Below are 14,397 nucleotides of genomic sequence, written 5' to 3'. Positions count from 1 at the left end.
AGAAGAAGTGACGCAGTCAGTCTTTCCTCAACTCTTAGCCAAGAGAGACTGGCATGCATAGTATTTATATCAGCCCTCTGATTACAATGAAGAGCAAGACATGCCACTCTGTTCTAGGTCAGCTGTAACTTAACTAAGTCTTTCTTTGCAGCACTTGACCATTATGACTGGACAATAATCAAGATAAGATAAAACTAGAGACTGCTGGACTTGCTTTGTGGAGTGTGGTGTCAAAAAAGCAGAGCATCTCTTTATTACGGACAGACCTCTCCCCATCTTTACAACCATTGAATCTATATGTTTTAACCATGACAGTTTAAAATCTAAGGTAACACCAAGTAATTTAGTCTCCTCAACTTGTTCAACAGCCAAACCATTCATTACCAGATTCAGCTGAGGTCTAGAACATGGGGAATGATTTGTACCAAATACAATGCTCTTTGTTTTAGAGATGTTCAAGACCAGTTTATTCCTGGCCACCCATTCCAAAACATAAATACAGTGTAACTACACTACAACACTTTGACAATGGTATCTCGTCAGAGCTGTATTGCAAAACATTTCTAGTGTAGCAGACACTTTCATACAAAGTGGACCACATGGGAATTGAACCCACAATCTTGAGCCATGTGGACCGTAAGGAGGTTATTTCTCACCTGAAGGTGTGTACAAATCCTCCTGAGGACGTCGTAGACACTGTCTCGAGACAGCAAGGACACAAACACATACTGCAAGAGAGAACAAGACACAAAAAAAAACCACAAACTTAAGCTCTATAGTAGTCTAGAACTTAAGCTCTATAGTAGTCTAGAACTTAAGCTCTATAGTAGTCTAGAACTTAAGCTCTATAGTAGTCTAGAACTTAAGCTCTATAGTAGTCTAGAACTTAAGCTCTATAGTAGTCTAGAACCTAAGCTCTATAGTAGTCTAGAACTTAAACTCTATAGTAGTCTAGAACTTAAGCTCTATAGTAGTCTAGAACCTAAGCTCTATAGTAGTCTAGAACTTAAACTCTATAGTAGTCTAGAACTTAAGCTCTATAGTAGTCTAGAACCTAAGCTCTACTATCTTTGAATAGTCTATTAAAGAAGATGTGAAATGCACATGTTACCAACAATGATTTCAACTGTCAACTGACACCTTTATTACATGGAATGACTAAGTAGCTTCAGCCAATCCAGCTGTGATAGATAAAAGACAATCTGTGTATAGTAAGTGTTGCCCATTCAATTTAACACGTTTAGACATTGAAGTTTTCTGAGAGCTGTCTCTCCCACTCAGCTTCTCCAATTAATCCAAGACAGAACAAGCTAGGTGGCAGCCAGCAGCTTTATCTGTTGTCATAAAACCCCATAAAGGTGTTTGACCCAGAACAAGACCGGACTATTGAGTTAACCCTATCAGTCCCGAGACACCGGCAAAGATCGGCTTTTCATTTCTCTGACTTTCATTTATCTGCATGTCCAGCCCTTATATTTAGCCTCACAATGAAGTGTTACCATTTTCTTTTCAGGACAACCAAGGGCTAAAAGTAGAACACCAAACTATTTGACATAAACAGTTGTATTCATGATTTTATTGACAAATGTCAATAAAAAAATTAGGTCTGCCAAAGCAAAAACCTGATCAAAAGGAATTTATATGAATGCTGTAAGTACAGAAATAGTTTTCTCAGTGGGAAATGAATATACAACTAGTCAGTGACAAAATAAAACTTTCCAAGCCAAACCTTCATATCATAACCGCTAACCACTACACACAGCCTACATTGTTGTCACCATATTAGCTAACATCATAGTCAACATAGCTAATAGAACTAACGCGTTAGTAAACCCGTGACAATCATGCAGTAGTGTACAGTCAGAAAGCAGTTTAGCAGTTACATCGGCGGGCCCAGGTGGCAATAAATTAATAAAACCAAAAGCTTACCTTGACTTGGAAGAGTTCCAGTGTTGGATAGCCATAACCAGCTAGCTAACATATCAACCCTCTCTGTTTGAGCCAGGTGTTTGAGTAGGCTAGCTAGCTAAGCAAGTGAAAGTGAAAAAAATACTACGAAATATAGCTAGCTCTATCTCATTCTCTCCCTCTCTCTTACGCCTCTCCTTCATTTTTGAAGAAATGTATTTGTTGAAAACTGTTCAACTATTGTCTTTCTCTCTCTTTGAGTCAACTACTCACCACATTTTATGCACTAAACTGCAGTGCTAGCAAGCTGTAGCTTATGCTTTCAGTACTAGATTCATTCTCTGATCCTTTGATTGGGTGGACAAGAGCTCTGATAGGTTGGAGGATGTCCTCCAGAAGTTGTGTGTAAATTACTGTGTAAGTCTATGGAAGGGGGTGAGAACCATGAGCCTCCTAGGTTTTCTATTGAAGTCAATGTACCCAGAGGAGGACGGAAGCTAGCTGTCCTCCGGCTACACCATGGTGCTACCCTACAGAGTGCTGTTGAGGATACTGTAGACCTTCATTGCAAAACAGTGTGTTTTAGTCAATTATTTGATGGCGTGAATATATTTAGTATAGTTTTATCTAAAAATGAAAGCTTTTCTAATGTTTTACTATTTTCATTTTTATGAAATTCACTGAGGAGGATGGTCCTCCGTACAGAGGGTGTGATGCAATTGTGGAGCCTCCGGAGGCTTGCGGAGGCCAAATCGAGCTCTGAACGCCGATGCTGTGCACCTCCCAAATTTTATGACAATGCGGAGGGCTCCGCATAGCTCAATATAGCTCCGCATTGACAAGATTGGTTGACGGTAGGTGGGGTGGTACATCCTGTATAAACACAAACTCACTTCCTTGACAACAAACATGGAGAACTTTGACGAAAGGCTATCAGAACAAGTTCACTAATAAATACATCTTTATGATACCTTGTGTAGGGATTTCAAAGACACTAAAATTAGTTTGGGGAGGTAATTGGGATAGATGTGGTAAAGAGGTCATTGGAATGCCGACCGTGGGGGAAAGAAGGATGCTGGATTGGCACACATTCAACAAATCTGATCTAACAAAGTGGATATTTTATCCGACTTGGATATATTCAAATCAAATCAAATCAAATTGTATTTGCCACATGTGCCGAATACAACAGGTGTAGACATTACCGTGAAATGCTTACTTACAGCCCTTAACCAACAACGCATTTATTTTTAAATAAAAAAGTTAAATAAAACAACAACAACAAAAAAGTGTTGAGAAAAAAAGAGCAGAAGTAAAACAAAATAATAGTAGGGAGGCTATATACAGGGGGGGTACCGGTGCAGAGTCAATGTGCGGGGGCACCGGCTAGTTGAGGTAGTTGAGGTAATATGTACATGTGGGTAGAGTTAAAGTGACTATGCATAAATAATTAACAGAGTAGCAGCAGCGTAAAAAGATGGGGTGGGGGTGGGGGGGCAGTGCAAATAGTCCGGGTAGCCATGATTAGATATATTTGGCTGTTTTCGCTGCATAACATTTATAAGTTGTTCCTTTTCAGGTTTAGAAGAAGTGACTGTTAAATGCTAACTCCCGTTCGTATAAGCTGGTAGCATAGCTAGCATACAGAAATCAGTGGTGGTAGTCAAAGTAGTTTTTAACTGTAATGCAGTTGATTGATGACGATGACGTGAACATGTATTGAGGTTTTTACCTCAACATAGTGTGAAATACACAAATAAACAACAACCTAAATGTAGGTTAATATTGTTGGTGGGCAATGGGGAGATTCGGGATGGAGATGCAGCCTTTTTACTTCATGCTATCTTGGCTGAGCTCCTATGTCAAACACTGGGAAACAGATGCCAACATCTCAGAGGAGGTAAGGTCCTGTCTTTTCGTTTAGCCAGTTGCTTGTAATTAGCTGGATGGCTATAGAGATTAGCCCTGATTCACTACGAGTGGTGCGGTTCAGACCAATTTATTGGATGCGTATGACAGCTCCCCGAAACGCAAGAAGTATGAATGTTCTGACTTCTGCGGAGGCTGCATCGCCGTAAACGGTGTAGGGCCATTGCAGACGCAGATTGGCCATAAAAACACACAGACTAATGGTTGGTACCAATGGATGCAGAAGAAATAGACTAATCCATGTAGCTCAAACACACAATGTGTAAAAGGGGGTTAGAAGTCCAAATCGCACCAGCGTTGTGGTGGGACTCATTGGGTTAACATTCCAAACTAAACACTAACAGCCTGATCCCTGTTCATTCCTTTACAAGGACACTACTCAAACACCTCTGAAGAACTGGAAGGTCAACGTGGATCTGACCTTTGACCTTTAACCTGATGTTGTATGTTCTCAACTCAAAGCAGTGTCTGTTGAGAACCATACTATACAGTATGTCCGCTGTGTGGCTGCAATATGCAGAGTTCCCTCTGACTGGACCAGTCAAACAGACAGCGTGGACCCTCTACCTTTGGACCGCCGGGAGGATTGCTTCATTTGAAGTTGTGACTGACATTAACCCTCCTCGTGTGTTACCACACGTGCTGACTAGGTTACATTCTGTTTGGTTCAGGTGTTCTCAAACACGCTATTTCATGTGGCTGAGTGCTGGCTGTTAGCTTCACTAGGCTGACTACCTGACTACCTGGTTGTTAACCTGGCTTCCTGGTTGTTAGCCTGCCTACCTGGTTGTTAGCCTGCCTACCTGGTTGTTAACCTGGCTTCCTGGTTGTTAGCCTGCCTACCTGGTTGTTAGCCTGCCTACCTGGTTGTTAGCCTGGCTTCCTGGTTGTTAGCCTGGCTACCTGGTTGTTAGCCTGCCTACCTGGTTGTTAGCCTGCCTATCTGGTTGTTAGCCTGGCTTCCTGGTTGTTAGCCTGGCTACCTGGTTGTTAGCCTACGCTTCCTGGTTGTTAGCCTGGCTACCTGGTTGTTAGCCTGGCTTCCTGGTTGTTAGCCTGGCTTCCTTGTTGTTAGTCTGCCTACCTGGTTGTTAGCCTACGCATCCTGGTTGTTAGCCTACGCTTCCTGGTTGATAGTCTGGCTACCTGGTTGTTAGCCTGCCTACCTGGTTGTTAGCCTGGCTTCCTGGTTGTTAGCCTGGCTTCCTGGTTGTTAGCCTGGCTTCCTTGTTGTTAGCCTGACTACCTGGTTGTTAGCCTGGCTTCCTTGTTGTTAGCCTGGCTACCTGGTTGTTAGCCTGCCTACCTGGTTGTTAGCCTGGCTTCCTGGTTGTTAGCCTGGCTACCTGGTTGTTAGCCTGGCGTCTTGGTTGTTAGCCTGGTGCCCTGGTTGTTAGCCTAGCTACCTTGTTGTTAGCCTACGCTTCCTGGTTGTTAGCCTGGCTACCTGGTTGTTAGCCTGGCTTCCTGGTTGTTAGCCTGGCTTCCTTGTTGTTAGTCTGCCTACCTGGTTGTTAGCCTACGCATCCTGGTTGTTAGCCTACGCTTCCTGGTTGATAGTCTGGCTACCTGGTTGTTAGCCTGCCTACCTGGTTGTTAGCCTGGCTTCCTGGTTGTTAGCCTGGCTTCCTTGTTGTTAGCCTGACTACCTGGTTGTTAGCCTGGCTTCCTTGTTGTTAGCCTGGCTACCTGGTTGTTAGCCTGCCTACCTGGTTGTTAGCCTGGCTTCCTGGTTGTTAGCCTGGCTACCTGGTTGTTAGCCTGGCGTCTTGGTTGTTAGCCTGGTGCCCTGGTTGTTAGCCTAGCTACCTTGTTGTTAGCCTATAGCTACCTGGTTGTCAGCCTGACTGTTTGCATTCTGCAATGCTACATCTTTGCTTTCCCTTGTTTGGCAAGACTAAGACACGTTAAAGTCAAACAGGGCTTGCCCTGAAACAACCTCTATCCCCCTACCACTTTGGTGTCTGCAGATAAGCACCTACAGTATGCCAGCTGTCTGCTATCTGTATGCTAGCTGTCTGCTATCTGTATGCGATCTGTATACAGTACTAGCTGTCTGTGAGTGGTATAGCCCTATTGCATTGTACTGTTGTCTACTGTAGCGTACCTTCTGGCTGGTGTCCACAGTGATGGCCAACCCGTTGGGCACCAGGCCTGCCGTCCTGTGCTTCTTCACCAGCCGTACTGACACCACCGGAATGGCCACCTGTAAAGGAAAAGCAGAAACATGGTCACCAGCTGCAGCGCATAGCATCCCTTTATTCCCTTAGTGAGACAGTTAACATTAGGAGTAGGACACACTGAGACACAGTCACAGTAACATTGTTAGTTACACATTGAGACACAGTAACATTGTTAGTTACACATTGAGACACAGTAACAGTAACATTGTTAGTTACACATTGAGACACAGTAACATTGGTAGTTACACATTGAGACACAGTAACATTGTTAGTTACACATTGAGACACAGTAACAGTAACATTGTTAGTTACACATTGAGACACAGTAACAGTAACATTGTTAGTTACACATTGAGACACAGTAACATTGTTAGTTACACATTGAGACACAGTAACATTATTAGTTACACATTGAGACACAGTAACAGTAACATTGTTAGTTACACATTGAGACACAGTAACAGTAACATTGTTAGTTACACATTGAGACACAGTAACAGTAACATTGTTAGTTACACATTGAGACACAGTAACAGTAACATTGTTAGTTACACATTGAGACACAGTAACAGTAACATTAGCCTGGAGTAGCCACACGACACATTAGCTATGTGACCTTTACGCTAAACCCCAGAACCATGAGACTTTGTTCCCATCTAAAGAAAGGGGGAGCAGAACGGATCAAAACAAACAGAGTGAAAAAAGGAACAAATAAAGGTTTAGTCAAGCTGGAGTGTATACACAGGGTGAGTGCTAACTAGCTGGAGTGTATACACAGGGTGAGTGATAACTAGCTGGAGTGTATACACAGGGTGAGTGCTAACTAGCTGAAGTGTATACACAGGGTGAGTGCTAACTAGCTGGAGTGTATACACAGGGTGAGTGCTAACTAGCTGAAGTGTATACACAGGGTGAGTGCTAACTAGCTGGAGTGTATACACAGGGTGAGTGCTAACTAGCTGGAGTGTATACACAGGGTGAGTGCTAACTAGCTGGAGTGTATACACAGGGTGAGTGCTAACTAGCTGAAGTGTATACACAGGGTGAGTGCTAACTAGCTGGAGTGTATACACAGGGTGAGTGCTAACTAGCTGGAGTGTATACACAGGGTGAGTGATAACTAGCTGGAGTGTATACACAGGGTGAGTGATAACTAGCTGGAGTGTATACACAGGGTGAGTGCTAACTAGCTGGAGTGTATACACAGGGTGAGTGCTAACTAGCTGGAGTGTATACACAGGGTGAGTGATAACTAGCTGGAGTGTATACACAGGGTGAGTGATAACTAGCTGGAGTGTATACACAGGGTGAGTGATAACTAGCTGGAGTGTATACAGGGTGAGTGATAACTAGCTGGAGTGTATACAGGGTGAGTGATAACTAGCTGGAGTGTATACACAGGGTGAGTGATAACTAGCTGGAGTGTATACACAGGGTGAGTGATAACTAGCTGAAGTGTATACACAGGGTGAGTGATAACTAGCTGGAGTGTATACACAGGGTGAGTGATAACTAGCTGGAGTGTATACACAGGGTGAGTGATAACTAGCTGGAGTGTATACACAGGGTGAGTGCTAACTAGCTGGAGTGTATACACAGGGTGAGTGATAACTAGCTGGAGTGTATACACAGGGTGAGTGATAACTAGCTGGAGTGTATACACAGGGTGAGTGATAACTAGCTGGAGTGTATACAGGGTGAGTGATAACTAGCTGGAGTGTATACACAGGGTGAGTGATAACTAGCTGGAGTGTATACACAGGGTGAGTGATAACTAGCTGGGGTACAGGGTGAGTGATAACTAGCTGGGGTACAGGGTGAGTGATAACTAGCTGGAGTGTATACACAGGGTGAGTGATAACTAGCTGGAGTGTATACAGGGTGAGTGATAACTAGCTGGAGTGTATACACAGGGTGAGTGATAACTAGCTGGAGTGTATACACAGGGTGAGTGATAACTAGCTGGAGTGTATACAGGGTGAGTGATAACTAGCTGGGGTGTATACACAGGGTGAGTGATAACTAGCTGGAGTGTATACACAGGGTGAGTGATAACTAGCTGGGGTACAGGGTGAGTGATAACTAGCTGGGGTACAGGGTGAGTGATAACTAGCTGGGGTACAGGGTGAGTGATAACTAGCTGGGGTACAGGGTGAGTGATAACTAGCTGGGGTACAGGGTGAGTGCTAACTAGCTGGGGTACAGGGTGAGTGATAAGTAGCTGGGGTACAGGGTGAGTGATAACTAGCTGGGGTACAGGGTGAGTTGACACTGCATGTGCTTTCTCTTCAGACACTTCAATTGACTGGCTGGTTATTGGTCAGGAGGACCTTGAGCATAGAATAACCATACTCATGTTAGGTAGTTATCAATTCAATAGAATGATGTTATTCATATACAATTCAAATATTATGTCATTGAATAGCATAGACTTTGATCTGGATACACATTTGAAATAAGTCAATTATTTCCAAATATCCTTTCCTCTTGAAAACGTTTTAACACTTGACTGTAAATGAAGTCAAAATCTCATAAAACTGTTTGCTGTTCAATAAATAACATGACTACCACCTCACTTTATTGTACTTATTTGAATACCTGCATCAAACATGCCATATCTCATGTTGAACATTTCCCTTGTAAAAAAAAATTCCCAGCTCAACTTGACAATACACTCTTAGAACAAAGGGTTCCAAAAGGGTTATACGGCTGTCCCCATAGGAGAACCCTTTTTGGTTTCAGGTAGAACCCTTTTTGGTTCCGGTAGAACCCTTTTTGGTTCCAGGTAGAACCCTTTTGGGTTCCATGTAGAACCCTCTGTGGAAAAGAGGGTTCTACATGGAACCCAAAATAGTTCTACCTGGAACCAAAAAGGGTTCTTCAAATGGTTATCCTATGGGGACAGCCAAATAACCCTTTTAGGTTCTAGATAGCACCTTTTTTACATGGAACCCAAAATAGTTCTACCTGGAACCAAAAAGGGTTCTTCAAAGGGTTATCCTATGGGGACAGCCAAATAACCCTTTTAGGTTCTAGATAGCACCTTTTTTTCTAAGAGTGCACCATACAATAAAGAGAAAACCTGCATGCAGTGAGATTCATTTGAATGTCTTTTGTGTTCAGGTTGTTAAGTGCAGGGGCTCCATCAGACATCTTTATTCTCTATTCAAATAGAGAAACCTTCAGCAATTTAACAGAGAGGCATCCATTTATCTTGAATGAGTCAATGAAAAACGTGGAGGTCAAGTCCAGAAAGAAAACCTGTTATCAACTGAAATGATCGTACCGACAGTGTTGTCCTTGATGATAAATCTATTCCCTCTTTTCAAACACAAGTATTTTCATTGTTAGAAGAAAGAAGCCATTTTGTGTCAAGGCTGAGGGCAGTTGCAATTCCTTCCCGTAACTGGGTAAGGAAGACCCACTGGAGCAAATGGGACATCACCGCTCACCTTGATGTCCTTCCCAAAGAGGTTGGCATAGAAACACAGCCAGTTGCGGGAGATGTAGAGGCGACCCTGAAGTAGGATGTCTCGGAGAAGAGCGCAGGAATACACTGGGAATAGAAAAAAGGCATGATAACATTTGGAATACCATAGAGATACAATATAATACTGATCTATTTCATTCAATACACACAGAGCTGGAGACTAGCGTCGGGAATACAAAACATGGCTGAGTGTCTTTCCATGACAGACTGACCAGGTGAATCCAGGTTAAAGATATGATCCCTTATTGAAGTCACCTGTTAAATCCACTTCAAATCAGTGTAGACGAAGGGGAGGAGACATGTTAAAGAAGGATTTTAAAACCTAGAGACAATTGAGACATGGATTGTGTATGTGTGCCATTCATTGGGTGAATGAGCAATAAAAAATATTTAAGTGCCTTTGAACGGGGTATGGTAGTAGGTGCCAGGTGCATCGGTTTGAGTGTGTCAAGAACTGCAACGCTGCTGGGTTTTGTTCACGCTCAACAATTTGCTGTGTGTATCAAGAATGGTCCACCACCCAAAGGACATCCAGACAACTTGACACAACTGTGAGAAGCATTGGAGTCAACATGGACCAGCAACCCTGTGGAACGCTTTCAACACCTTGTAGTGTCCATGCCCCAACGAATTGAGGCTGTTCTGAGGCCAAAAGGGGGTACAACTCAATATTAGAAAGTGTTCCTAATGTTTTGTACACTCAGTGTATATGAGTTGGCTTCAAACCTAGACACTGGTGGAGAGGGATACAGCTGAAGTGTGGGATTGTGGAACACTGTTGGTTGGTGGTGATTTCCATTAGTATAGAAACACAACTCAATTTAAAAATATCAGTGTGTCATTTTCATAATCCCAAAAATATTTTATTCAGGGCATGCATACTAACAACTCCATCTTTAGACGCCCATACCACAAATTATAAAACAACCAAAAACAAATAAACTAAATTCTATTCTACCACAGATCATGAACCAACGTCACAAAACATGAGTTATGACTCATGACCAAAACACAAACAGCCCAAAATGGCAGTGTGATTACAGATAATCCGTCTCATAATGACTCATTTACAGCTAAATACAGCAGGCTGGTACAGGGTTGCCCAGACAAGTGGAGAGTGAGAGGGAGGGATTGAGAGAGAGAAAGAGAGAGAGGGGTGGGGTAGAGAGGGGTAACAAAAGAGAAAGAGAGACAATGTGAGAGAGTGAGGGAAAGAGAAAGAGAGAGAGTGAGGGAGAGAATTAGAGAGGGGAGGAAGAGAGAGGGAGGGTGTGAGAGAGAGAGAGAGAGAGAGAGAGAGAGAGAGAGAGAGAGAGAGAGAGAGAGAGAGGGGAGGAGGAGGAGGAGAGAGAGGGAGGGTGAGACAGAGAGGGGAGGAGGAGGAGGAGAGGGAGAGAGAGAGTGAGTGAAAGAAAGAGATACAGAGAGTGAAAGAGTGAGAACGAGAGGGGAGGAGCAGGAGGAGAGAGAGAGAGAGAGAGAGAGAGAGAGAGAGAGAGAGAGAGAGAGAGAGAGAGAGAGAGAGAGAGAGAGAGAGAGAGAGAGACCCACTGAGGGGCTCTGTGGAGTCTGAACACTTAAGCCTAAACACTGTGAAGCCTGAACACTGTGAAGCCTGAACACTGTGAAGCCTGAACACTATGAATCCTGAACACTATGAAGCCTGAACACTATGAATCCTGAACACTATGAAGCCTGAACACTATGAAGCCTGAACACTGTGAATCCTGAACACTGTGAAGCCTGAACACTGTGAATCCTGAACACTGTGAATCCTGAACACTGTGAAGCCTGAACGCTGTGAAGCCTGAACGCTGTGAATCCTGAACACTGAAGTAGGGTTGGGCGGTATCCAGATCTTCATACCGTCATACCGTTTCTGGGGGTATACGGTATTACCGGAAGTGAACACAAGCGGCGCTATTTTAAAAAAATTCAGATTTTCAATACTGAATTTAAACGGTATTGAAAATCATACCGTTGGTACACTACATGACCAAAAGTATGTGGACACCTGCTCGTCGAACATCTCATTCCAAAATCATGGGCATTAATATGGAGTTGGTCTACCCTTTGCTGCTATAACAGCCTCCACTCTTCTGGGACGGCTTTCCACTAGATGTTGGAACGTTTCTGCGGGGACTTGCTTCCATTCAGCCACAACAGCATTAGTGAGGTTGGGCACTGATGTTGGGCGATTAGGCCTGGCTTGCAGTCGGCGTTCCAATTCATCCCAAAGGTGTTCGATGGGGTTGAGGTCAGGGCTCTGTGCAGGCCAGTCAAGTTCTTCCACACCGATCTCGACAAACCACTTCTGTATGGACCTCGCTTTGTCATGCTGAAACAGGAAAGGGCCTTCCCCAAACTGTTAGCACAAAGTTGGAAGCACAGAATCGTCTAGAATGTCATTGTACACTGTAGCCTTAAGATTTCACTTCACTGGAACTAAGGGGCCTAGCCCGTACCATGAAAAACAGCCCCAGACCATTATTCCTCCTCCACTAAACTGTATAGTTGGCACTATGCATTCGGGCAGGTAGCGTTCTCCTGGTATCCGCCAAACCCAGATTTGTCCGTCGGACTGCCAGATGGTGAAGAGTGATTCATCACTCCAGAGAACGCCTTTTCAGTGCTCCAGAGTTCAATGGCGGCGAGCTTTACACCACTCCAGCCGACGCTTGGCATTGCGCATGGTGAGGCTTGTGTGCGGCTGCTCGGCCATGGAAACCCATTTCATGAAGCTCCCAACTAACAGTTATTGTGCTGACGTTGGTTCCAGAGGCAGTTTGGAACTCGGTAGTGAGTGTTGCAAACGAGGACAGACGATTTTTACGCGCTACGCGCTTCAGCACTCGGCGGTCCAGTTCTGTGAGCTTGTGTGGCCTACCACTTAGCAGCTGAGCCGTTGTTGCTCCTAGACGTTTCCACTTCACAATAACAGCACTTACAGTTGACCGGGGCAGCTCTAGCAGGGCAGAAATTTGACGAACTGACTTGTTGGAAAGGTGGCATCCTATGATGGTGCCACGTTGAAAGTCACTGAGCTCTTCAGTAAGGCCATTCTACTGCCAATGTTTGTCTATGGAGATTGCATGGCTGTATGCTCTATTATATACACCTGTCAGGTGTGGCTGAAATAGCCGATTCCATTAATTTGAAGTGGTGTCCACATACTTTTGTATACATAGTGTATTTCAAAATAACCCGGTATACGGTATAAACGGTATATTGCCCAAGCCTACACTGAAGCCTGAACATTGTGAAGCCTGAATAGTTATGAAGCCTGAACACCGAAGCCTGAACACTGTGATGCCTGATTGATCCCAACAGCCTGTCAGGCTCAAGTCACATAAGCCCAAATTGATTTGTAGCGTTTTAGTGACTAGCGGGTTTGGCGTGGTTTTATGACAGTGTGAATGTCCATATCACATATAAGTAGGCGTTGCAATTAAAGATGAATACATCTCAATCATTGTATTGTAGCTACACAGGACCTAGCTTAGTGTACTGTACAGTCAATCTTGGAGCAAACCCTCTATTCAAACTAAGTGCAGTTCAACACTCCCAACACTCCCAATTCAAAATGTTTTTACTTACACTGTTTTCTAAACACTTCAGAAATGTCACATTCATCCCAAGCCATCAGATGGTACACCAATCAGTATGAAGCATTCTATGTTCAGTAGTATGCTAGTATGGATATTGGATCATAGGCAGTACACTGTTAAAATGAAAGCGCTTTGTAACACCAAAACTAGTGGCAACTGAGCTGCCACCAACTCGAAGGAGACGAAAAGCTTAACTTATTATTGAAACACATCATCCTGAGACGTTTCTAAACATGACACGGTGTGTTGTAACACCACTTAATTAAGTGTTGTGCAACACCTTGCCAGGGATTGGCAGCACTAACAGAAAAGGTTGAAAACACACCCCAAAAAAATTATAGTCCTGTTTAGTGCAGAATTATATAAGTTCTCTGTCGGTGTCCTGTCTTCTAAAGCTTCTAAACACCATTATGATGATTTTGAATCCTGTCTAGTGCAGAATTAGATCCCTTTGTCTGGTGTTTTAATGTTTAACATTGTTACGTATTTGATCATTTGCCTTTATACTGTATACCATTTTGGCAGGCATTGTCAAGCACAGTGTCAAAGTACCAGCAGTAACTGGTTGTTGCCCTACAAGAACTGAGGACTCTGCACTTTCCACTGACAATCATGAATTTGGGAATGGGTGCTGTCCTCGTTGAACGTCAATTTGCCTGACGGTTTTGACATCTGTTCATCATGATTCATTACACCTCATGGCAAAACAAGCGTAATACTAATATAGAAATATACTTTTCTTTCTTCATGCAATATTGTGTGAAAGAATCATAAAGTGTAAACATTTTGAATTACCCATAATCCTCTCAAAACTGAGTCACGTGGCAAGATAGGAAATGCAAGGAGAATGAGTTCAATCACTCTATTGTCTCTCTTTGGTTATCCAAACGAAAGATACAGGTACTTACATTTTGAGCAACATATGAAGTTGGATTTACATTATTTTGGTAAAATGAAATGAACAAATCATTGAAATGACTTGCATAAAGTTTTTCTAATATATTTTGGGGGTATTTTGACACTTTATTGACACAGTTATGACAGAGGGGATAATGATAGGAGAAACATTTAGAAGGGTTGGATTTACAGTCCATTCGGAAAGTATTCAGACCCCTTGTCTTTTTCCACATTTTGTAACATTACAGCCTTATTCTGAAATGGATGAAATTGTTTGTTTTTCACATCAATCTACACACAATACCCCATAATGACAAAGAAAAAAATGGTTTGTAGATTTTTTTGCAAATGTACAGTGGGGAGAACAAGTATTTGATACACT

General features: G+C 43.1%; 1 protein-coding gene across 3 annotated transcripts in view; it reads right to left on the bottom strand.

The window, feature by feature from the left end:
• The window catches only part of LOC311148932 (GRAM domain-containing protein 2A-like), a 112,709-nt gene that overhangs the window by 25,149 nt on the left and 73,163 nt on the right, over positions 1–14,397 (bottom strand). For all 3 annotated transcript variants that reach the window (XR_014614968.1, XM_084185966.1, XM_084185965.1), the window contains exons 5-7: positions 9,473–9,576; positions 5,945–6,043; positions 657–728 (exon numbers count right to left, since the gene is read on the bottom strand). Coding sequence is in view for 2 of the 3 variants with exons in the window: in XM_084185966.1 (XP_084042092.1) it covers positions 657–728; positions 5,945–6,043; positions 9,473–9,576 (275 nt within the window). In the remaining variant the exon portion in view is untranslated. The remainder of the gene's footprint in view (positions 1–656; positions 729–5,944; positions 6,044–9,472; positions 9,577–14,397) is intronic.

The sequence above is a fragment of the Coregonus lavaretus genome (genome assembly GCF_964263955.1).
Source record: "Coregonus lavaretus genome assembly, chromosome: 21".
Taxonomy (NCBI): Eukaryota; Metazoa; Chordata; class Actinopteri; order Salmoniformes; family Salmonidae; genus Coregonus; species Coregonus lavaretus.
This window is presented reverse-complemented; position numbering and strand designations above follow the sequence as displayed.